Genomic DNA, 26,479 nt, shown 5'->3' on the forward strand with positions numbered 1-26,479 from the left:
TAAAATTGGCAAACAGGAATAGTGATATACGAAAATGAAAAAGAAATGCAGATAAATGTATGCGTGCGTGTATACGCAAGACAGAAGAGAAATAAAACAGTTTTAAAAAGACACAAGCGTTTTGTTCTTACTTCCGGTTACCGGGTTCCTTCAGCACTCTTTATCTAAGCGAAGCAGACGCTTATCCCGTCAGCACTGGGAGACAACCTCCCACCCTTTGCTGGGGGATAATGTCTGCTGATCTACCTAGTGCAGATATGAGAAGGATAGGACGAGTCCCCAATTGCTAATACAAAATTCCTTGTCGTATAAACAACCCTTTATGAAGCTAAGAACACTGTACGCTGTTTGCTTAAGAAGTACCGTAATGGTACGCTATTGGCGTAGCGATTGCTCAGCCGTAGGCGAGACGCTCAAGCGTCACGTTCGCTCACGGCCCAGTGATCACAGGACACGTTATTGGCTATGTCTAGGGGAAAGAATCGCTATGGCGTAGCATACGCTCGAGACCACGAGGAGGTCACCAGCGGCGCAGACGCTCACAACGCTATACCTTTATGTTAAAACCTTATACCAATGAAATACACTGAATACCTTAATGTGAGTACAGGGTGTAAATGCAACCTTGTGTAACCTGACTAACTACAAAGCTGCTTGAGCGTCACCGACGCTCAAGTGAACACTTAACACTATAGAAAATGCACAGATACTGGTTTAGGTTCCAAAGCCTATTAACTGTATTATATCTAATATACTTGTAAAAGGGGATAACAGTACAAATGATACACTACAATATAACAGAGACTTCCTAACCACAGAACTAAACAATAAATACAAAAAGACAATACTACTCTGACCTAAATGAAATACAATACAATACTATAATACTATGGGAGATATAAGAGAAAAGAGGAGAGAGAGAGAGAGAGAGAGAGAGATGGAGAGAAATTGGCTCACAGAAAGACAATGATTACGGAGAGAAACTTACGCACAAAGGGTATGATCGCCTGCGCCTCGATATCCAGCTCCCGGCTATCAGCAGATAACCGTTGATGAGAGAGTGAGAGCTGGATGTGGTCGGCCTGCCTATTTATGCCCCACACACAATGCAATCTCCTGGTCCTACAATCCCATTGTCCATTGGCCGAAGGAATTCGGCCCTGCATCATAACAAAAGGTCATAGGGTGATTCATACAGGTGGGCTGTGACGATTTCCAACAGCTCAGGTGGGTGGGAAACTGGGTTTCCCGCCGCATACCTGAGTATGTGTAAATAATAGAAATGGACATAAACTTCTTATGTCCATAACTATTCGCACGAGCGATTAATACGCTCCAAACCAACACCGGAATATTGCTAATTAAATACTCTTCCGATGGGTACCAAACACTACTGTATGATTCCTGTTAGACCCTTCGTACGATATAAAGAGGGATTCCTCAGCTCTGGGACATTGTATTTTAACCAAACTTTCAGAATCTATCAAAGGGACCGTGATCTATAAACTACATTAATTGTGAAAATATGTAACGAATGAGTCGCACGCTACGACCACATAAACTCTACCGTAAATACGCATACCGCGCCTGCGAGTGCACGCTATTGCGGGTATGCGCTTCCACGGGAGAGCGTACGCACGCGCAGCGCGGACCAGTGTGCGGTGCAAATATGGCAACGTGCATTGAGACATTTTTCTGACTTTGACAGGACTTTGGCGTACTGGAAGCAGGTTTAGTTTCCTGGGAACCTACCGCAGCAGGTTTCTTGGATTTAGCTCGACCTCCCCTAAAGAAGGTGTTGAACGGTTTGGACTTTCTAGGCTTGTTAGACCAAAAGGATTGTGATGCTGATGAAGAGAAGGATTTCTTCGGAGCAGGTGCAGCTGAGGGAAGGAACGTAGACTTACCCGCTGTAGCCATTGATATCCACACATCCAAAACTTACCCAAAGAGAGCCTGACCTGTGTAGGGTAGGGACTCCACACTTTTCCTGGATTCCGCGTCGGCCGACCACTGACGCCGCCACAGTCCCCGATGAGCAGAAACAGACATGGAAGAGATCCCCGCAGCCATGGAACCCAGGTCTTTCATGGATTCTACCATAAAACATGCTGAATCGTGAATGTTACGCAAAAAAAAAATCAACATCACCCTTATGCATTGTATCCAAATTCTCAAGTAAGGTGCCTGACCATTTTACTATAGCTTTTGCAATCCATGCACTAGCAATAGTGGGACGGAATATGGCCCCCTAAGCGGTGTACATTGATTTAAGTGTATTATCAATTTTTCGATCAGCCGGCTCCATTAAGGCGGTAGATCCCGGAACAGGTAAAACCACCGTTTTTGAGAGTCTGGACACAGATGCGTCAAAAATGGGCGGGCTTTCCCATTTTTTCCTATCCTCAGGGAAAGGAAACGCCACCTGGACCCTTTTAAGGATCTGGAATTTTTTCTCAGGGTTTTCCCATGCTTTCTTTAATATAGCATTTAATTCCCTTGACGCAGGAAAGGTTAGTGATGCTTTCTTATTTTCAGTGAAAAAAGCCTCCTAAACCTGCTCAGGTGTGGTATCATTAATATTCAACACATCCCTGATAGCCTCTATCATCAATTGCACCCCCTTTGCAAGAGAGGCAGACCCCCGCAACACATCCCCAGTACCATCTGTGCTATCAGAATCGGTATCCGTGTCATCTTGCATGACATGAATAAGCACACGTTTGTGGGGGTATATAGCGGAGCGTCCTGAGGTACCAGAATCGTGACATACTGCCATAGAGTTCTGGAATACCTGGGTTGCAGATTCATTACTTGCAACCCTATCTGAAATCTGAGAAATCCAAGATTTGATAGAGGAAAACCACTCAGGTTCCCTTGCTGGAATCTGTGCTAAACCAGTGCTATCCTGATTACATGGAATGGGATCATCCTGGGAGGACATATCCTCTGCAGCATATGACACAGTGTCCCTGGACATGGCTAAAGGAGACCACAAAACACTCCACACACACACAGGGAAGAGCAACAGAGTTTCACCCCCAAGAATATCAAGAGAGACACAGAGATTGGAGCCAACCCACACACAGCGCTTTTAACAAAAGGGAGACCCCTTGTCAGAGCTGACTGTGCACCTTAATAGGATACACAATCGTATTGCAGCCTCCCTCCCACTTCTACAACCCCCTGGTACCGTGAGAGATAGCTGGAGTTGCTGTGCTGGGGATCTTCTTTCTCCTGATCAGCGCTGTACAGGCAGGAAAATGGCGCTGAAAGCTGCTGGGTCCGCTCTGAGGAGAAGCTCCACCCCCAAAATGGGGCTGTCTTCCTGCTCTTCATCTGATTATACTGGCCGGAGGATTGATGCTGGCAGAGATCCTGGGACCCCGACAGGCTTTGTGACCAGTGCAGGGTGTAAGCGCTGGACCAGGGCGCCCCTCACCGCGCCGCACTATGTACCGCTGAGCCATCCTTTAGCGCAGTTAATACGGCGCTCCTACCCTGCTGCCGCCATCTTCATACCAGCCCCCCGCTTGCTAGGGGGGCCGGTGTCTTACTCGCCACAACCTTCAGCTCTGTAAGGGGGTGGCGGCATGCTGCTGGGTTGGGCGATCCCCAGTGGTAGGGAGCGATCTATCCCCTCAGGAGCTCAGTGTCCTGTCAGCGGAGTAAGTGGCTCAGACCCCGCAGGGCGGACACTACTCCCGACCTTAGTCCCACACTGCAGGGAGGCTGTTGCCAGCAGCCTCCCTGTAAAATAAAAAAACTCTAAAATAACTTTTTACTAGAAAAGCTCTGGAAAGCTCCCCTAGCTGTGACCGGCTCCTCTGGGCACATTTTCTAAACTGAGTCTGGTAGGAGGGGCGTAGAGGGAAGAGCCAGCCCACACACTCAAACTCTTAAAGTGCCAATAGCTCCTGGTGGACCCGTCTATACCCCATGGTGCTAATGTGGACCCCAGCATCCTCTAGGACGTAAGAGAAACAAAGTTTTTTCCTGATCATTTTTGTCCTGCATGCACTATCTGGCTCTTGTCGTATCTGTGCTCATTGTCACCACATGTTTCTGTTCCCTCTAGTTCTTTCCTCATGTTTGACCAGGGTCTCCTTTATAGATGAGCAAAAGTTTGAAAACTGTGCCGTCAGCATTTGGGCATGGAGTTTCACATAAATGCCCCCAATCATTTTGATCCACCTAAAATTTTATCCATTCCGCAAAGTGAAAGAACTGACACCGTTGTAATTCGAGCTCTATTTATATATTTTAAGTTCTGAAAAATGTAGAAAATGTAGGAATCTGCAGCCCCGCTCCCAAACATTGATCAGCACACTTCTGATGAAGTACCCCTTGCAGGCTGAAACGCGTAAAGAGTGTGGTTATCGTGATACCTCACTTTGGACATCCGTAAACACTGATCACTGTTTGGGAGTGGGGCTGCAGATTCCAGGCCTGTGTTTGCCTGCCCATCACGCTGAACACCCGTGGACCCAGTGAGACATTAAGAAGCATTGCTGTTATGCCAGTAGAAGCTATTATCTATGCTGTTTTTATCTTTTGTCTTTTAAGTGCAATATTTATTAAATTCTTGTGTCTATCGAAGACTGCTGCACTATCATTTTTATTTGTGTGCTTTCCCTCCATTGCTGACTAAGCCTGTGGGAGGGCAGCACATATATTGTTTCAGATACCCATCCATGGATTTGCTAATTCGCAATTTGGGAATAATCTAGAGCAGACGCTGGACCAATTCATCATAAAATAAAGCTCTGTATTTTTATTTTTGTTGTGACCCACGTTGCATGTTACTATGTCACTGTGGTGAAGTTGTCCCAGTTACATGTTTAAACAGGGAAGCGCAGGGAATTACACATAGGGGGTCATTCCGAGTTGATCGTAGCTGTGCAAAATTTTGCACAGCTACGATCATCGGGGGTCATTCCGAGTTGATCGCTAGCTGCCGTTGTTCGCAGTGCAGCGATCACGCAAAAAAATCGGCATTTCTGCGCATGCGTATGGGCCGCAGTGCGCATGTGCGAAGTACTTTCACACAAAACTATGCAGTTTCACACAAGGTCGAGTGACGCTTTTCAGTCGCACTGCTGATCGGTGAGTGATTGACAGGAAAGGGGCATTTCTGGGAGGTAACTGACCGTTTTCCGGGAGTGTGCTAAAAAACGCAGGCGTGTCAGATGAAAACGCAGGCATGCCTGGGGAAACGGGGGAGTGGCAGGCTGAAACGCCGGGCGTGTTTGTGACGTCAAAACAGGAACTAAACAGACTGAAGTGATCGCAAGGAAGGAGTAGGTCTGCAGCTACTCAGAAACTGCTTTGAAAAATTTCAGCACTATTCTGCGATCCTTTCGTTCGCACTTCTGCTAAGCTAAGATACACTCCCAGAGGGCGACGGCTTAGCGTTTGCACTGCTGCTAAAAGCAGCTAGCGAGCGATCAAATCCGAATGAGGGCCATCTTTCCTGACATGCCGGGGGACGCCCAGCTACTCCTCGCTCCCTGGCCCGCATCGGCTGCGTATATAACATCACGCAGCCGCTGCGGCCCTCCCCCCATTCGGTCCGGCCACACCTGCGTTGGCCAGATCGCGCCTACAAAACGCTGTTTCTCCCCCTCCTGCCCATCGATCGCCTCTGCCTATCAATCAGGCCGGGGCGATCGCTATCCTACTATGGCCCTCGGCCATCCCGCATGCGCAGGCGCACTATTGCACCTGCGCATGTGCAGCAGGGACCCGTTCACTCTGCTGCGTTAAAACGCAGCAAGCGAACGGGTCAGAATGACCCTCATAGTCCTTTATTTGTATCCTTGATAAATTGGGGTGTTGGATGTGCGCCTAATCTGTGTGTTTTCCCAGCTCCAAGACCAGTTTTTAACAGTGCATATTTTTAGCAACATCTTTCCAATTGCTTCTAGTAGTTTAGCCTCTCCTGCTTTGTAATTGACAATTTTATATTTTTATGCTTATTACTGTATATTATTCTTCTTTATTTTTTATATTTTTTTATTTTAATTTTCTTCTTTTAAATAAAAAAAAGAATAGAATTATCTGGACATATTAAGCCAACATTGGATTTATTGGAAATATTTATAAGGCTTGTTATAAAGAATATAGCTGTGTTATTGTACTGTGTTCATACAAATCCAAATAGTACTGTATATTGGAAAGCATTGCTCCAGAGATGACTAAGGTACTGTATTACTAACTGGTCCTTACTGTTTTTGTTTCATAGTGCCATGGCTACTTATTCCTCTACTTGTGTGAATGCCAATCCTGCCCAGGGAATGAGCATGGCCAACTGCATTGCAAATCTAAGACTGAAGGCAAAGGAAAACAGTTTACAAAGAAATCAAGTGCCAAAACTCAATTGAAGAAGACAAGCAATTGAAATACATATACAATTATATTTCAATTGGCAATTCCTGCCTGATTAATAATGGCATTACAATGGGACATTGATGAATAAACTGTTTGTTTTATTTTTATAATAAGGGTGTTTGTAATTTCTCCTGGGAAAATGCCATTTGTTGTCTGTGTTCTTTTCATGCTTTGCTTAAAATAGTCAAAAAGCTTATGTTCCCAAAACGTTTTATATGGACAAGCTACAATACTTTCATGCTGCAACTACAATAACTAAACCAGCAAATAAACATGGAGAAATCCTCTAAGAAATCTGAGTATACATAACTGATCATACTGTAAATTAATGTTGAAAAGAGAAGAAAAGTCAACCATTTTCTGTAAAAGTTTTCTTTTTGGTCAGGACTCTGTGCATTTTGATATATTTCATTTATAGAGATCATTTGCTGTGTAAAACTAAGATTAATTACTTGAATTCATTTTGCTCTTGACTGAGTGTTTTGGAAGAACATTAATGCGCAGCATTCAGTGATTGTATAGGGCAAATAGAGATCATTTTACTTTTGTTTTTGCAACATTTGCATTTGTGCTATTATTGCTTTTATTATACATTTGGAATGTTTAAAATTAACACTATCAACAAAAATGTGTGCAGGTTGTGTTTTAAATTCAGCTTTAGATAATGTTTAGTTGTTATCTATATTATACATATAAGTTTCGCACAAATTTTTCCTTATTTGCTCATTTATTAATTAAACGAATGTGCCTTAACAGTCTGCAGTTGTGTATAACATTTACAGCTCACTCTCCCTGGTATGTCACTACGTCAGCTTGCATTGTAAGATATCTATTCATCACACAAAGTAAACTTGCCATTAAAATAATAAATGGCAACAGTGTTCAAGATTAGTGGACACTTTCTCATATATATGTATCAGGGCATACTGAGGGTAGTGTGAATGATACTACTCCCCTGGGTGCAAGATTAGTAGCTGCCCTTTATTTGCCCCAGTCATTCATGACTGCCCCTGCGACACCTGTTCCTGGCTCCCTGAAGAGGTGCCAGGCACTTTGCTGTATATGCATCATTGCAGAGGAAAACAGAAGTCAAGAGGAGCCCTAAGGCGAGTAAAGTACATAAAACCTAGCAAAGGAAAGTACTGAAGAACACCGGGGGTGGAGGTGCCGGAGAGAATCAGTTAATAAAAGACACAGGATGATCAGGTTAGGAACTGTGTTAACAAGGGGAAGTGGGATTGGGTTTAAGTAAAAGGCATTTAGTCCAGCGTGTATACATCTAAACTGAACACAATTGTCAGGGTGGGTGGATACATTATAATTGCAAGCTCAAGAGTGGCTGTTCTAGACACCAAGTGAGAGCAATGCTAGTAGCAGTCTGTGGTGCTGTGAAAGTGTCAGGCAGGGTACAGATTATACTGTAATTACCTGGACTTGTTTGGTATAACCTGGCTGGTGCTTTGGCATACGCTTTATTTTAATTGAATGGTTTACTGAGCTGGTGTGGACTCGTCCCTCTCTAGTATAAGTGAAATTGTCTCAGCAGCCCTGGTAGCAGCAGAGATGATCACAATACTCTGTATCATGATAAGCAGGGCCCCCCGACTGCCACCCAAAAAAACAAATATATATATATATATATATATATATATATATATATATATTATTATTATTATTATTAATAAGAAAAGTCCTATGTCCCCCACAGTTTTGCCCCCAGCACCATATTATGCTGCCCCACACAATAATGCCCCTGTACCTGATCATTGTCAGGGGTATTGTTGTCAGAGCTCAGGGTTCTGCTCGTCTTTCCCCCCTGCTGCCACTGCCACAGCAGACTGTTCGGCAGCCTGCTTCAATAAAAACTATTTAATGTGTCCCTCCCAAAATGGCTACCGCCTCGGAGGAGACAGTTATTAAAGATATTAGAGCCTCCTCTAGTATCTTTAATAACGGTCTCATCTGAGCCCGGGTCATCTTGAGAGGGGACCAATTTCAATAGCCTGCGGGTGCCGAGGCTGGGCAAACAACGGCAGTATCGGTAGACTATTGGCGGCGGGCGGGCCGCTGAATGAGCGGCCCAGGCCCTCCCCTCTCTGTTAGAGAGGCTGGGCCCGCAGCACCCCCCTGATGGTGGGCCTGATGATAGGCAATTGGAGGTGAGAGGAAGGCTTTTTACTACTCAGTGGCACTATATACAGCAAAGGCTAAGTACACAGTGTCAAGTTTATGAAAGAGACAAGGGGACTAGAGACTAGGAGCACTGGAATCAAGGATAGTGCTTGGAATGAACTTGAGGGAAAAGGACCTTTCCCGTGAAAGCTGATATGCTACGAGGATATTCTACCTCTCTTTTAAAATTTCCCACACTTTGGGGGTCATTCCGACCCGTTCGCACGCAGCGGTCTATTGCTGCGGTGCGAACGGGTCCGTAACGCGCATGCGCGGCAGCCGCATTGCGAATGCGCGACATTGCCCGGCAACAGGGGTCGCCGGGTTATGTCGCGTCCCACGAAAAAAGCGGTCGCAGAGCCGTCAGCAAGAAGATTGACAGGAAGAAGGCGTTCCTGTGCAGATCCGGACCATTGGCTGCCATTTTCGGGGAGTGGTAAGGAAAATGCAGGCGTGTCCAGGAGAACGGAGGGCGGATGTCTGACGTCAAAGCCGGCTCCAGCATCGCAGAGATCGTCGCACAGGGTAAGTAGGTATAGGGCTTCTCTTGTTCTGCTAGAAAAAAAATTAGCTTAGCAGGGCTGCACAAGCGGTCACAGCCCTGCTAAGCTAAAATACACTGCCCCATAGGCGTGTGCTAGTTGATCGCAGCAGCAGCAAAAAGTTGCTGGCTGCGATCAATTCGGAATGACCACCTTTATACAGACATTTAGGTAAATCTTTTCTTTAAAATCCCTACTACAAGAAATTAGTTTGGTAATAAAAAACTTATTTGAACTTAACTCCTAAGACTCTCATCCGGAGAATGTGCACTGCTTATGTGTATAATTTTTTTTGGTGCACTTACATTTAATTACCTAACATCACACTAAAATAAATGATAGCTTCCTATGTTGTCTACCTTATGTCAGTTTTCATGACATGACATTTACATTGTTTCCTAATGTTTTAATATCTGCAAATGTGAAAAGCTAATGTAATATAAATAAGAGTATTTAAACAAATCTTTTAATAAATTTAAATAATTAATAAAGTCAAAGCTATAAAAAAAAGAAAACATAAATAATAGTACATCCAATGCATAACAAAAGCAATAAAAATAAATGAAATCCCCAATGGGATGGAAGATTTGCTGTGAAACAAAAGTTATAAGGTGCGACCCTCACTGGCTGTGTCTGTTGTCCTCCATCTTCTGTGTCGCACCTCATGCTTATGTGGTGTCTCCTTCACAGTCAGTGACCCCTTATGGTTCAGTGGTGCCTCCTTTGTGAGCTCATCTGTAACCAACTAACCACTGCCTCTAGCTTCTGGGCAGCCAGTACTCTTGCTGCTCTGTGCCATGATACAGGCACATTTCAATGTTCTGTGCCTATATATTGTCAAGTATTGTAAATTGAATTTGTACTTCTTAGTGGTCATTTTGAACAACTCGGAATTTTCATTCACCGAGACAATTTGACGCCAATTCAGATGGACTTGCATGATTATATTTAAAACAAAAAAAAATGTCCATTTGCTGTCTAAAATGTGATCTGACAATCGGCATTTATGTGTCAGATGATGTGACAAATGTGTCAATGAATTACAGTATAAACAAATGTAGTCCGCTTTGTCACAAGAATTTTCTAATCAAGGATTTTATTGTTAATTCTGTAACATCATTATATTTCTCACACATGATTATTAAAATAGACTGATACATTTACATTTGGTTATGATATTAATCTCAAAGTCATTAAGGGTTCTTGAATATCTAAGCACCTTCTTCTCAGATGTATTCACCTATCAAGTCACCCGTGGTGTAGATTGCTCTACCGCCTTTGAAATTGGCAGAAAAGAGATCCACACCTATGTTTGCTCAGCTGTTATCTTATTGGCCACAACCCTGTAGGACATGTCAACAATTCCATTAGGTTTATAATTAGGGTTACCATTAGGGTTAGCATTATTGTTAGGATTGGATTAGAATTACAACCAAAATACATTTTCGACAATTCAGCAATGTTGACATTACATTAGACTGCTGTACACATTGAGCTACAGTCTGCATAAAGGTTTGGTAACAACATAATCTATACATTTTACTGCTCTCTGTGCTTATGAGTGGTAGGACGAGGGGCCACCAAGAGAGGAGGAAGGTGGATATTATTTACCAGGTACTAGCATTGCATGAGTTACCTGCTGAACTATGAAGGGGACACATATTCACCTCTGAGGCACTTTGAGGTGGTGTGCATATTACTTTCATATTCTATTTTTCTAATGAAGGCATGGCCATGCCTCCTAGATTTGGTCATGTTCCTGTATCACCACAGCCTGTGGTGTGACTCAACAGAACTTTTCAGGTGTTTGCTTTACCTTTCTTCACAAAAATGAATTCAGATAAAATAGAATCATAAAGTAAAACGTAGAGTCCATACATGGTATAATTTTGAGGAAATGGGCCCCTGAGTAGATAAATTCCTAAGGATCCTACTGTAAGGCTAGGCAAAAATATGATACAAATAAAACGGACTGCTGGTATATATACAGTACGTACACTAACACTTACCAAAAAGTTACCTGTGTTCACCTTGCCTCTGTTAAAGTTTTCCATTTCGTTGATCCCCTCATTTTGGTGGAACATTGGTACTTCCAGGAAAATAGGTTATGGATAAGGAGAGACACATCATATGTAGCCTGTACATTGATGGAATGGTAATGGTTCTGGTTTGGAGCGATTAGATGATTTCATATCGGTGGTACTAGAGTTACATGTGTCGACACTCACTGTCTTTATGATGTGCACATTATCAATGTTATAAAATAGCTTTTTGTATCTGCAAAAGAGAGAGCTATCATACAATTTTATAAGCTGACTCATGCACTACAGGAATGCCTATACAGTATCTATAAATAGTATTCACCCCCTTGGGGTTTTTCTCATTTTGATGAGTTACAACGTGGAACCATAATGGAGTCAATTAAATGTATTCCCACTAATCAACACAAACGGCTTGATAATGTACAGAAAAGTTTTAATACAACCATTTTTAAAAATTAATTAGGAACAAATAACAGAAACTATGTGATATACTACATTATCCACACTGTAAATCACTGACTTAAGCTGGCCACTGGAATAACTTGATGGCGGACCCTTACCGAACAGGTGCTCGATATGTTGGTCCTCATATAAAGCTGGGTAGGTATTTGAATTTGCCCAACTCAGCTATGACATCAGTCCCTGCTGCAAGGTACGTGCGGTCAGGGAACTGCCCATACACACAGCCAGATGTGCCTATATATCTGCAGCATACTTGCCTACTCTCCCTCAAGTTGCGGGAGACTACACATTTTTTGGGAAGTCCCCCGCACTCACGGATAAGTAGCCATATGTCCTGTATCCCACCCCTTCTATAGTGAAGTGAACAATATAAAGAGAAACAGGAGAGTTCCCATGCCAAATGGAGAGGCTGTGGCTAAAAGATGAAAAATCATGTTATTTATCCACACCCTCAAGCAGACCCAGTAATCACATCATTTTGATGGCAAGGCCAAATGATGGGACAACCCAGCCCTGCCAGTTGAAGTGCCAAGCAACATCTCCTCTTTGGGCTACTCCCGAAGAGGAGATGTGAAAAATATTAAGTATGATCTGCAGATATACCGAACATCAGCTGTGCTGCAGGGCCAACGCTAAATTTCTGTGAATCACGTTGTACACAGACATATTCGCTGTTCAGTGTAAAATAAATCCTCTCCACAATGGCGCTTCAAACACTTCTGCAGCTATAATTGAACAATCTAGAAAGTAACCAGTCTTTCCTTTTAAATCATTTCAAAGTAAATAAATAAATCTTAAATGCCGACTTCCTGTCAGTCAAACAGGCGGTCATGATGTATAAGCATTTTCTGTCACTATTATTATTCGTGCACGCGCAATGCGAATGCTGTACATGTGCAGTCGATCGATAATCAGCCAGATTGTGATTAGCAAATTTTGCAATCCTTACTGAATAAGGTCCATAGGGGTCTATTTATTAAGTCTTGGATGGAGCTAAAACACCAGCCAATCAGCTCCTAACTGCCATGTTACAGGCTGGGATTCAAAATAACAGTTAGGAGCTGATTGGCTGGTACTTTATCTCCATCCACTTTATCTACATCCAAGGCTTAGTAAATAGACCCCCTAAATCTCTTATGCTACAGTACTTAAATAACCTCATTATTAAAGACTAGCTCACATGCTGAGAAAAAATTAAAAAAATCCAAGCAAACTGCAGTCCCTCAGTGTGGACCGAATTTTTTACAAATCTTAACTGCACAGGCTGTTAGTTGATATTGAATAATAAGGAAAAAGAATAGACCCACATTTATAGCTTTAATTAATCAGTAGTCATTGCAGACGTGGGTGCTACCACAGATGTATACTACATATGTCAAAACGTACAAGAAGAGAAAGGATAATTGTCCAAAAGTAGTGCACTTGAGAGAAATGCTCATTTAAAATATAACTTTTAATTATTAATGTAAAAAAAATGTCCCCTTTAATTGTGGGTGGCTGTACATATGTCTCTATCTATTAGTATCTAATTTCAGATAGGAGGCAGTAATGTTTCATAAATAGAGAATTATCCCAATAATTAGACATGACTCTAACTATAGATCTATTGAGTTGTCATATTTTTGACACACACGTAGAACAGTGCCCAATTCTGTGGCACTGATCGTAGACCAATGGAGAGTCACAAGTAGAGATCAATTATTGCATCACTCTCCTACTAGTCTCACCGGTTTCGGTACCACAAAGAGGTTCGAATAGTAAGCTTTGTTCCACTGATGAGGCGGAACTGGAACAAAGACCTCAGACACTACCAATTTTCAGATAGCGTCCAGAAGAATCGCTCTGTCTGCCGGCAAAGCTGGCAAGCCTGATTTGAAGAAACGGTGAGGTGGGAGAGTTTGAAACTCCAGCCTGTACCCCCTGGACACTATATCTTGTATCCAAGGGTCCAGGCCAGATGACACCCAGATGTGGCTGAAATGCCGGAGTCTTGCTCCCAACTGACCTTCCTCCAGGCTGTGCAGTCCACCGTCATGCTGAGGACTTTGAGGCACCAGATGCCGGCTTCTGGTCTTGGGAACCTGCTGGAGCAGGCTTTTTGGCTATAGCATGACCACCTCTGAAGAAGGTGTGAGAAGGCTTGTTCTTTCTAGGCCTCCTGGGCCGAAAGGACTGTGTCGTGGTGGGAGTAAAAGGCTTCTTCGTAACCGGTGCAGCTGAGGGGAGAAAAGGAGACTTACTCGCAGTAGCTGTGGCAATCCACGCATCCAGTGCCTCCCCAAACAAAGCCTGACCTGCATAGGGTAGGCCCTCCACACTTTTCCTGGATTCCGCATCTGCAGACCATTGGCGCAGCCAGAGACCCCTGCGAGCCGAGACGGACATGGAGGAGATCCCCGCAGCCATGGAACCCAGATTCTTCATGGATTCTACCAGGAACCCTGCAGAATCCTGTATGTTACCTAAAAATAAATCAATGTCACCTTTATCCATCGTAGTCAAGTCCTCCTGCAGAGCGATTGACCACTTGGCTATAGCTTTAGAAATCCATGCACAGGCAATAGTAGGCCGCAGTATAGCCCCTGAAGCCGTGTATTTGGATTTAAGCGTAGCATCTACCTTGCTATCTGCCGGGTCCTTCAACACAGTAGATCCTGGGACTGGTAAAACCACCTGTTTTGACAGCCTGGAGACTGAGGCGTCAACTATAGGTGGAGACTCCCATTTCCGGGAAGAAAAAAGCAACCAGGACGCTTTTAGGGATCTTGAATTTTTTCTCCGGGTTTTCCCAGGCTTTTTCAAATATAGCATTTAATTCCTTAGATGCTGGGAAGGTGAGAGGGGCCTTCTTACTGTCTGTTAAAAATGCCTCCTCAACCTGCTCAGTCGGTGTGTCAGACATATGCAACACATCCCACATGTCCTCAATCATCAACTGCACCCCCTTAGCAAGTGATGCCGTCCCCCTCGACACATCCCCATCACCGTCTGCTGTGTCAGAATCGGTATCCGTGTAATTCTGCATAATTTGGGCTAGAGCCCGTTTGTGAGAATGTACCGCAGGGGGCCCTGAGGGAGCAGTATCAGACCATACTGCCATAGAGGATTGCAATACCTGAGTTGCATGCTCAGTCCTTGTAACCCTTTCAGAAATCTGAGAAATAGTCCTCCTAAGAGAGGCTAACCACTCCGGTTCTCTAGCTGGGATCTGCGCTAAAACAGTGCCATCCTGATTACATGTGATGGGATCTTCTTGAGAAGATAAATCCTCTGCAGCATATAAGACAGAGTCTCTAGACATGTTTGCTTGTACACCCCACATACACACAGGGTACAGGGCAGACAGAGTTCCCCCCCCCCAAGAATGGCAGAGAGACACAGAGATTGGAGCCAACCCACACACAGCGCTATTACAGGTATAGGGAGACCCTAGCACCAGCACTGACTGTGTCCCTTAATAGGTGACACAGTCTTTACACATCCTCCCCTCCCTTCTACAACCCCCTGGTACCATACAGATAGCTGGAGTTGCTCTGGAGGGACTGTTCATCCACTTGCATCGAGTCTGCAGGCTGGAAAATGGCGCTGAACGCTGCTGGGTCCGCTTTGAAGAGAAGCTCCGCCCCCTTAATGGTGCTGTCATCCCGCTCTTCCAAGATTATACTGACCTGGGGACTTTGTGCTGGCTGAGATACGCAGACCCCGACAGGCTTTCTGGTCAGTGTAAGGTTAAGGCGCCGGCTCAGGGCGCCCCTCACAGCGCCGCACCCAGGTACCGCTGAGTCATCTCGGAACGCAGTTAATACTGCGCTCCTACCCTTATGCCATCATCTTCACACGACCTCCCGCTTGCTAGGGGGGGTTGGTGTCTCACTCGCCACAACTTCAGCTCTGCAAGGGGGTGGCGGCATGCTGCTGGGGTGAGCATTCCCCTGCGGCAGCGAGCGATCTATCCCCTATGGAGCTCAGTGTCCAGTCAGTGGAGACAGTGGCTCAGACCCTGCAGGGCAGACACTGCTCCCCCCCCCCTCAGTCCCTCGATGCAGGGAGGCTGTTGCCAGCAGCCTCCCTGTAAAATAAAAAACTCTAAAATAAACTTTTACTAAGAAAGCTCTGTGTGCGTAAGTTGAGTGTGTGTGTGTGTGTGTGTGTGTGTGTGTGTGATTGAATGAGGTGTGGTGTGTGTGTGTAATGGTGTGTGTAATTGTGTGTGTGTGTGTGTGTGTGTGTTTAATTGAAAGAGACATGTGTGTGTCTGTTTAAGTGAAAGAGGCATGTGTGTGTGTAATTGAAAAAGGCGTGTGTGTGTGTGTGTGTGTGTGTGTGTGTGTGTGTGTGTGTGTGTGTAATTGAAAGAGGCATATGTGTGTAAGTGAAAGAGGCATGTGAGTGTGGGTTTATGCAAGAGGCATGTGAGTGTGTAAGTAAAAAAAACATGCGTGTGTGTGTGTGTGTGTGTGTGTGTGTGTGTGTGTGTGTGTGTGTGTGTGTAATTGAAAGAGGTGGTTGTGTGTGTCTGTGTGTAAGTGAAAAGCGTGTGTGTAAGTGAAAGATACATGTGTGTGTGTAATTGAAGAGGCATGTTTGTTCGTGTAATTGTGTGTGTAATTGAAAGGAGGCGTGTGTGTAAGTGAAAGGCATGTGTGTATGTGTGTAAGTGAAAGAGGCGTGTGTATGTGTGTGTGTGTGTGTGTGTGTGTGTGTGTGTGTAAGCGAAAGAGGCACGTGTGTGTTTGTAAGTGAAAGAGGCATGTGTGTGTGTGCTCCCTGGGATGCATGCCGCTTCCTGTATAGGCCCACGCTACATCGCGGCTCTCCCCGGCGGAAGTGCGTCAGTGGAATGCATATTACTTCCGCATTCCATAGTGTGCTATTCGAGCGCCTCCTCCTAAAACCCCTTTTGTTGTGTGCAAATACAGCATAAATTCCTTACAGTAATATTCTCATCAGTGCATATATCCAGAAAGGTGCAAACTGTATGCATTTATATACAGATATCTAAGTTTAAAAGACATATTCGAAAAGAACATACAAAACATTAAAAATTACTAGGGGATGGACAAATATGCATATAATATAAAATCTTCAATAAAAGAGATCAAATTCATAAAAAGAGTGTAATTAAATAGTTATTTTAAATAGTTTTAAAAGACTTGCAAAACGGGGGAATACACTTGCTACCAAGTCATAAAAACCATTTAAGTTCAAATTCAAGATTTAAACCTTTTGGAGCCAGTGTTCCCATATCATAAATCCATTTCATCTCTGTTTGTGCTAAAACTTCTTCCATATTTCTTTTCCTCCAATGATTATTTACTAATTTTATACCTATAACACTTTTTAGAGACCTATAATTACATACATGTGTCTCTTTGAAATGGTTAGATACAGATTTGGATAATCTTTTTTGATATTCCGCAGGTGCTCTGCCCAACGCTCTTTCAGCGGTCTAGACGTTCGGCCTATATATTGCAACCCGCAAATACACTCTATAAAATATATACAGTTTTTAGTGTTGCACATTATAAAATCTAAAATACGATAAATTTTACCAGTTGTATTTGATTGGAACTCTCCTATTTTGCTCGGTTGGGCGGTATGGTGTCTGCACATATTGCAGAGTCCACACCTGTGGAAACCCTTAGTTTTAATTCTTCCCGATTTCTTGGGACCAATAGCACTTTTCACTAACTTCTGTTTCAAATTTGGGGCCTTCTTATAAATGAATTTCGGTTTTGATGGTAAAATACTATTTAAAATAGGATCTCTATTTAACAAGTGCCAATGTTTATTAAATATTTTTTCAACTTCTTTATGCTGGCTATTAAAAGATGTAATGAAGGGTAAGACTATATCCTCTTTCTTGTCTTTAATATTGGTTTTTAAAAGGTCATCTCTTTCTATAGCCCCTATTTCTTCAATGTACTTGTTCATCGTTTCCCCATCATATCCTTTCTCCACAAATTTTTGTTGTAAACTTCTTGACTGGTTTTGAAAGGTTTCGAGATCTGTGCAATTACACCTCATCCTTCAAATCTGACCCCTAGGGACATTCTTATTCCAATTACGATGATGGTTACTCTTTGTAGACATGTAAGAATTACTATCTGTTGGTTTAAAAAAAGATTTTGTTTTCAAAATTCCATTTTCTATGTATACTGTGAGGTCTAAAAATTGTATTTCAATAGGACTGATATTAAATGATAAAAATATATTAAAATCATTAACATTTAAAGATGTGCAAAATGAGTTTAGGGATGTATCATCACCTTCCCATATAAAAATAATATCATCTATAAAACGGTACCAAAACCTAATTTTCTTCAGGAAGGGATTGTCTTCTGCCCAGATGTTTTCATTCTCCAATAATCCCATAAAAAGGTTAGCGTACACGGGGACAAAACGTGTGCCCATGGCGGTACCCTTCTTTTGTTGATAAAACCTTCCACTATACCAAAAAAAAAATATTGTTTAAAATAGATGTAATGCTGTCTAAAATGAACTGGACTTTCTTCGCCTCCAAATTACTTTTCAAAAGATGGTACTCAGTAGCTTTCACTCCTTTTCCGTGATCAATAATTGTATATTAGCTACTGACATCTGCAGTTCCTAGTATAAAATTCGGCTGCCATTTTACTTGATCTAATTTTGGAAGAATATCCCCTGTGTCCTTGATGTAAGATCTTAATTTCAGAACTTCGGGTTGGAGGTGGTGGTCCACAAAATGAGATAGATTCGATGTTACTGAATTCGTACCCACCACAATAGGTCTTCCTGGGGGATCTTCTACGTTCTTGTGGATCTTTGGTAAGACATAGAAAACTGGAAGAACCGGATCTTGGACATTAATATAACTCTCTTCCTTTTCTGTTATTACTTCTTCCATTTTATATTTCAACGTAAAGTTCTTCAATTCCTTATCAATCCGTTCATTGGGATTACTTCTCAGAACAGTATATGTGTCTTTATCATTTAACTGTTTCTTTATTTCCTTGTCATACTGCTCTGCATCCATAATTACCACCCCACCCCCCTTATCTGCGGGTTTGATAACTATACTTTAATTTTCAGTCAAAGAATTTATTGCTTCTCTCTCTCTTTTGGAGAGATTTTGGCTTTTACTCCATCTCGATGGAATTTCTTCTAGATCAGCCATAACTGCCTTGCCGAAACTTTCCACAAAACATCCTCGATTGAAGGTGGGGTTAAAAGTGGACTTCAGGCGGAATGGATCTCTTTTTGTAGTACCTTCACATTTCTGATTGATGAAATACTTCTTAAGTGATACTTTCCAAATGAATTTCTGAATGTCTAAATAGGTTTCAAACTTATTCAGTTTGTTATCCGGGGCAAATTTCAAACCTCGCTTGAGCGTACTTGTTTCATCCATTGACAGAGTGTGTTTACTTAAGTTGAATATTTTTGTTTTTTCAACTTCTATTTCTGTGTTCTTAATAGTTTCACTTCCCTTCTCTTTAGTTTTTCCTTTACCTCGTTTGCCCTTTTTTTCTTTTCTCTTTTGAAGACTAATACCTTTTGTAACGACTCCCACTCCGCCCTAAAAAATCCTCATTATTCAGGATTTCGAATCTATTCCTTGTGTTCGGTGGAGAATAATTTCTTTCTCGTCTATTCCTATTCCACTCATCTTTTATATAGAACCCGTTATTTGTTCTGTAAGATCTTTCTTTCCGTCTTCCCTCTCCATTAGGTCATCTCCAAGTTCTCTGGAGGTTCCTTTCTTTTGAATAATGTGTTCTTCTAGTTCCAAAAGATGCTTGGTCCCGTTTATTCGTACATCCCATATATCTACTATTCTCTTCTTTTTTTATAGTAATTCTTCCGACTAGGTGTAGGGCTGGCCAAACTCAACCTTACAGAAAGTCCACAAGAAAACTTACGCGAAGGGGCCAGCAGTGTAAAAGACAATACCAAGCGACAGGCGGGCCGTCCACTCAACAAGAAAGTCTAATATTTAATTTATCATCTTGTGTATTATACAAGAGCGAAACACAATTATTATCCAAAGGACTGTCATTTGTACCTGGTTCAGCTTTTGACGAATTTCAGTGGAATGTGGAGAAATATGAACTGGCTAGGAGCATCAGGCTTAAGGAATTTTTTGGTACAACCCTTATTGCCAATCAGGATATACCTCACCAACTTAAAAAGTTTAAGCCCTGCTCCAACTTTGATCCTATTTCCAACAATGCCAGTATTAGGACTTTTATGCGCATGATGGACTATGATACACAAAGATCTATTAAACATCATTCTAATACCATTCACCACAATTTAACTCCTTCTGAATGGTCCGCACTTAAATCCCTGTCACAGGATCATAATTTAATTATTCGGCAAGCGGACAAAGGTGGGGCAGTAGTTCTACAAGATTGGCAGGATTACAATACCGAGGCTCTACTAATGGATAGTAATGTGTATAGTAAACTCTCTGGTAATCCTTTGAATTGTTGTAGACAACGACTTGTTGATGTGTTGCAGATAGCCTTGGATTGTGGCCTTATATCAGAACAAGTTAAGGATGTATTAATACCCGTATATCCATTGACACCAATTTTTTATTTAATTTTGAAAAATCATAAAGGGCTGAATCCTCCGCCGGGTAGACCGATAGTATCGGCACAAGGTTCACTTTTTCAACCCACAGCCACATTCCTTGACGCTTTATTGCAACCATTGATACAGTCTGAGCCCACTTTTTTATTGGATACAAATGATTTACTAATTTTCTCAATGATTTTCTCATTTTCTCAAGCTATTAAATGTGGGTTCGTTGTCTGATGACTGGTGGCTTGTTTGTATTGATGTTGTCAACTTATACACTTCCATTCCCCATTCATTGGGGTTGATAGCTATGAGGAATTTTTTGACAACTAAGAGTGACCTTTCTTTAGACAAAATTGCTGTCATCATATATCTTTTTTATTTAATTTTGCATAATATTTTTTTCTGTATAATAACGAAGGAGGAAGGAGGGGTTTGTGTTCTTAGAACACTGGGCGGACTACTCAGTCAGGCGCCATCTTTTTGGACATGATGGATTGCACCTGAATGAGGAGGGGGCAGCAGTGCTGGGAGGAAGCATGGTTGAAAGGTTGGAGATTTTAAACTAGGTGCCTGGGGGGAGGGATTAGAAAGAATTAGTGGGACAACTAGAGAGCAAAGAATAGTGGGAGGTATACAGTATAATGAGAGAGGAGAGGGGGAAGGAGTGAAATAGTCAGCAATGGTAATTTAAGGGATACCATGGTTCCTAAGGAAATGTTATGTACAACAGAACTTGCGGATCAGGGAATTAATAAACTTAAGTGTATGATTGCAAATGCAAGAAGCCTAACAAGTGAAAAGGGGGAATTAGAGGCAATTGCACATAATGACCATTATGACATAATAGGCATTACTGAGACATGGTGGGACGATTCTCATGACTGGACGGCAAACATCGAGGGATACACTCTCTTCAGGAGAGATAGGAATAATAAAAAGGGAGGGGGTGTTTGTCTCTATGTTAAACCATTCTTAAAACCATATTTAAAGGAGGTCAGTTATGAGGGGACTAAAGATAACGTAGAGTCATTATGGGTTGAGATTTCGAGAGGGGGTAAAGATACAAAAAAACTATTAATAGGGACATGCTATAAACCGCCAGATATTAGTGTGGCTGACAAATTACAACTCTTGCAGCAAATCGAAAAAGCTGCAGGTATGGGGGACGTCGTTATTGTTGGGGACTTCAATTACCCGGACATAAACTGGAACACCGAAACAGTAAATACAGCTAGGGGTAACAGGTTCTTAAACATGCTAAAAGATCATTACTTGTCCAAGGTAATTGAGGAGCCAACTAGGCAAAGGGCTATACTGGACCTAGTACTAACTAATAATGAGGAAATAATAACAAATACTAAAGTAGGGGAGACCCTAGGAAATAGCGATCACAATATGATCACATTCGATATCAGCTTCCAAAAACAACAATATAATTGTTTAACCAAGATTTTTAACTTTAGGAAAGCAAATTTTACATTGCTGAAACAAGCAATGAAGGAGATTAATTGGGAAATTGTATTTCATGGTAAGAATACTGCTGAAATGTGGGACGTTTTTACAACTGCGCTCAATAAGAACACTAATTTATATAGTCCCAAAACAAAAACAGAAGTAGGAAATCCAAACCGATGTGGCTTAAGAAAAAAGATGAAGGAACAAATGGATAAAAAGAGGCATGCTTTCAAAGCATTTAAGTCTGACGGAAAGGTGGAATCATTCCGGTTCTACAAGGGATGTAACAAAAAATGCAAAAAAGCTATTAGAGCAACTAAAATAGAAAACGAAAAACAAATTGCAAAGGAGAGTAAAACAAACCCGAAAAAGTTCTTTAAGTATATAAACGGTAAAAGGTTGAAAAGGGAGAATATTGGGCCTTTAAAGGGTAAGCTGGATGTCTTGATTAGTGATGATAGGGAAAAAGCGGATTTATTTAATAAATTCTTTTCATCAGTATTAACGAAAGAGGACAGGTTGACGAGAGTAGAGCATAACATAAATAATAATGATTCATTGCTTGGTACTTGCTTAAATGAGGGAGTAATCCGGGAGAGACTAAGTAAAATTTAGATAAATATATCTTCTGGTCCGGATGGACTCCACCCCAGGGTTCTTATGGAACTCAATGTAGAGATATCGAAACCTCTATATTTGATCTTCAGCGAGTCAATTAGATCAGGAATGATACCAAAGGACTGGCGTATAGCAGAGGTAGTCCCAATATTTAAAAAGGGTATTAAAATGCTCCCCGGGAACTATAGACCGGTTAGCTTGACATCTATAGTGGGGGAAATACTAGAAGGTATATTAAGGGATAGCATTCTAGAGTACTTTGATACCTCCATAGTTATTACAAGGAATCAACATGGATTTGTGAAGGACAGGTCATGTCAAACTAACTTAATAAGCTTCTACAAGAAAGTGTGCGATAACATTGGTAAGGGTCAAGCAGTGGATGTGATCTTTTTAGACTTCTCTAAGGCTTTTGACAAAGTTCCACACAGGAGACTAATTCTCAAACTAAGAGAGCTTGGGGTAGGAAACACTATCTGTACTTGGGTGAGTAATTGGCTGTTTAATAGGGAACAGCGAGTGGGGGTTAATGGGATGTACTCTGAATGGGCTTCAGTACTCAGTGGAATACCGCAGGGCTCATTACTCGGACCATTGCTGTTTAATATATTCATTAATAACCTAGGAGAGGGACTGGAAAGCAGTGTGTCAATTTTCACAGATGACACTAAATTATGTAGAATAATTAATTCAGACAAGGATGTTGAGTCTCTACAGAATGACTTATCTATACTGGAGGCCTGGGCAGACAAATGGAGAATGCGGTTCAATATAGCCAAATGTAAAGTTATGCACCTTGGGACTAAGAACAATCAGGCAGCCTATAAACTAAATGGGGAAAATGTAGGAATAACGATAGTTGAAAAGGATCTGGGTGTGCTCATCGATAATAAACTTGGTAGCAGTACGTAATGTCAAAATGCAGCAGCAAAGGCTAATAAGGTGTTATCATGCATAAAACGGGGTATGGAGATAAGGGATGAGAGTGTAATCCATCCTCTGTATAAATCATTGGTGTGACCACACCTGGAATATTGTGTACAGTTTTGGGCACCATATTATAAAAAAGATATCTTGGAACTCGAAAGCGTTCAGAGGCGAGCCACTAAACTGGTTAAGGGGTTAGAGGCGCTGGACTATGAGGAAAGACTTAAAAGGCTTGATATGTTCACACTGAAAAAGAGGCGACTGAGAGGGGACATCATTAATATATATAAATACATTAAGGGACAATACAAGGATCTATCAAACGATTTGTTTACCAAAAAAACACTACATAGGACACGAGGACACCCCCTGAGGTTAGAGGAGAAAAAATTCCATACCCAATGGAGAAAAGGATTCTCCACAGTAAGAGCAGTAAGGATTTGGAATTCTCTGCCAGTGAAGGTAGTAATGGTGGACTCAATCAATACATTTAAAAATGGATTAGATAAATTCCTAGCTGAAAAAAATATCCAGGGATACAGCATTTAATTAATATTTTAAAAAAAAATGTAATGTACAATAGGTTGAACTCGATGGACATTTGTCTTTTTTCAACCTCAACAACTATGTAACTATGTAACTATGTAACTATGTAACACCATTGCACCCCACGGTTTAAATGAGAATATTTCGTACTCAAGTTTGCAGTAAAATTTGATGTTTACACGTTTTAATTTTATCAATAAGATTTAATCACCTTGAATAGGTAAAATTTTTGTTATTCTGTATTTAAACTGAATCACCATACCTCCTCTCTTGTATCGGAAAGCCTAATGTAGACGTTCTCTGTATAATGACCATACACAATATTTGTGGCTCTTTATTTGAATTTTGGTATTGCATTATACTTGTAACAATGTATTTCCATATTTGGCAACATCTATATGTAGCGATCTGTATTTGGATACACTGCTTAGATTTTAATGTTTATGTTTTTGTATGGTGTTCACGGGTGTACGGGGCCATCCTGACCTCATTTGTAGGTCGGTGATGACACCAGACACTCACCTGGTTCATGGTGTGGTTGCTGTTTCCGCCTTGCACTCGATAAATTCTCTGATCATGTTTTGTATAAAAGGTATGTTTTAATGTTTGTCAGTATTTCCTGATGACAATTTGAATAAGAAATTGAAATGTTGAAGCAGGACGTTCTCCGTGTATTTATTTGGATTACACAGCATGAGTGCCGCACCATTGTTTTTCCCATGACTGTCTCTATTGTGAGGGCACCAGCGCAGCTATATTTAACCCTAGAAGTGTCGGACCTTGGCTGATCATATATATATATATAAAACATAGTCTGTAGGGCAGCACACCTTTTATGAAATGATGGTCCCGGTGCCAGCCGTAGAACTTCCCCAGCCATGAGTCCAAATAAACAGCAAATGGTAAAATGGTATCGGCAGCACACGGTAAATAATGACACAAGAAGTCAGGATGAACTGCAACGTTTCGATGTGTATTACATCGTCATCAGGCACAAACAATACAATAACTAGACTCTGCTCACCTTATATCCCCACCTCGTGTAGCGCTAGCCGCGGCGTCCGGAACCAGGAAGTCTGACGCCCACAAATGATGTCATCTCCCCCCCGTCCGTTGCCGTGGTAACCTAAACAAATACAATATCGTGAAATAAAAACAGCAGCAGCAGGGAGTTTCCCACAGGCACAGTACAGACAAATACCAATAATAGACATCTATACATAGAATGCTGTATACTCTAATTACTGCAAACCAGTGTGATCATATAAAAGCGGCACCGTTGAAAAAGCTGCAACAATTAATTAAATGAATGCGTGCAAACCAAGATTGTCATTAAGACCACGGGGTATAAGGGTTCCTAGTCTAAAGATACAACTAGATTCACATTTAAGTAATTTCAATGAGCGATTGCCCCCCCGCAACGATGGTGGAACATGATCAATGATCATGTACCTGAGATTGGCCATGCTGTGACCGGCCTCCGCAAAGTGCCGCGCCACAGGATGGTCACTTCTGCCGGAGTCAATGGCAGCGCGAATGGTGGAACGATGTCCCGCCATGCGCTCCCGCAATGTTCTATTGGTTTTACCGACATAAACAAGTCCATAGGGACATCTGATAATATAAACAATAAATTTAGTAGTGCAAGTCACTTTGTGTCTGATAAAGAACTTCTTTCCACTGTATGGATGACAAAAACTGTCACCAGCTGTAAGATATCGACAAGTGACACAATTGATGCACTTGTATGCCTCTCCTTCCTCCCCCACACACACACCAGTCTGTGTCTCCCTCTCTCCTCCCTCCCACACACCCCAAAATCTGTTTATACCCAATGACTCCATGCTGCATTCTCAGCTCCCCAGCCCCATCCCAAATCCCTGCATCCTCTTATCTATTCGCTCTTACCCCAGGGAGATACTCACTTGGGCTGGGCTCCCCATTATCCAGACCCTTACACCGCACAGCAAGTGAGAAGAAGAGGTCAGCACAGGGAACAGGAATCATGGCCAACAGAGCTGCTGCCATGTCCCATATCCATATCTTCCAACTGTCCCGATTTTCAGGAGACAGTCCCTTTCTTTGGGACTGTCCCGCTGTCCCGCCCACAGGCCACAGTATTCTGCGGTAGTGGGGGGAGAGGGGGCATGTGGAGGGCTCCTGTCACTCTGCTCTTAGCAGAGCAGTGGTGAACAGACGTCTCTTCACAGGAGACAAGAGGGACTGTGGGCATGCCGGCCACGGCATTGCCACAAATCCATGCCCCCTTTTTCCAAGGCCATGCGCCCCTTTTTGGTGTGCGAAGCCATGCAGAACTGTCCCACAGCTCCAGAATTTAAAGTTGTGAGGTATGCATAACTGCTTACAACAAGACTCCTGTCACTCTGAGACTGCGCCCACACCATACCTCCCAACTGTCCCGATTTCAGCGGGACAGTGCCATTGTTTGGACACTCTCCCACTGTCCCCCGCAGCTGGGAGAGCCTTTGATCACTTGCTGCTCTGCTCTGCAAAGCAGCAAGTGATCTCTGAATAGTAATATATGCCATGCGCAAGCGCACGGCATCTATTTAGTGCTGGGAAAAGAGCAGAGGCTGCTCCCAAAATGGCAGAAAACTGGATCCACGGAGCGAGGCCATGCCAACTAGGCAGAAGACATGACCCTCCCATCATAGGCCACACCCCTTTTTGGGTCGCACGCAGATTCCTCACACAAAGGTCCTGACCCCTTATATTGAAAAGTTGGAAGGTATGCCA

The 26,479-nt window shown here is 42.4% G+C and overlaps 1 protein-coding gene across 3 annotated transcripts in view; it reads left to right on the forward strand.

Moving 5' to 3' along the window:
* The window catches only part of PRRX1 (paired related homeobox 1), a 442,683-nt gene extending 433,571 nt beyond the window's left edge, over positions 1–9,112 (forward strand). Inside the window, exon 4 of one of the 3 annotated variants that reach the window (XM_063940301.1) lies at positions 6,245–9,112. In XM_063940301.1, the coding sequence (XP_063796371.1) occupies positions 6,245–6,383 (139 nt within the window). In that variant the 3' untranslated portion in view covers positions 6,384–9,112. The remainder of the gene's footprint in view (positions 1–6,244) is intronic. The other 2 variants (XM_063940299.1, XM_063940300.1) reach the window with 2 other exon arrangements.
* Positions 9,113–26,479: the final 17,367 nt, after the last annotated feature.

The sequence above is a fragment of the Pseudophryne corroboree genome, chromosome 9, assembly GCF_028390025.1.
Source record: "Pseudophryne corroboree isolate aPseCor3 chromosome 9, aPseCor3.hap2, whole genome shotgun sequence".
Taxonomy (NCBI): Eukaryota; Metazoa; Chordata; class Amphibia; order Anura; family Myobatrachidae; genus Pseudophryne; species Pseudophryne corroboree.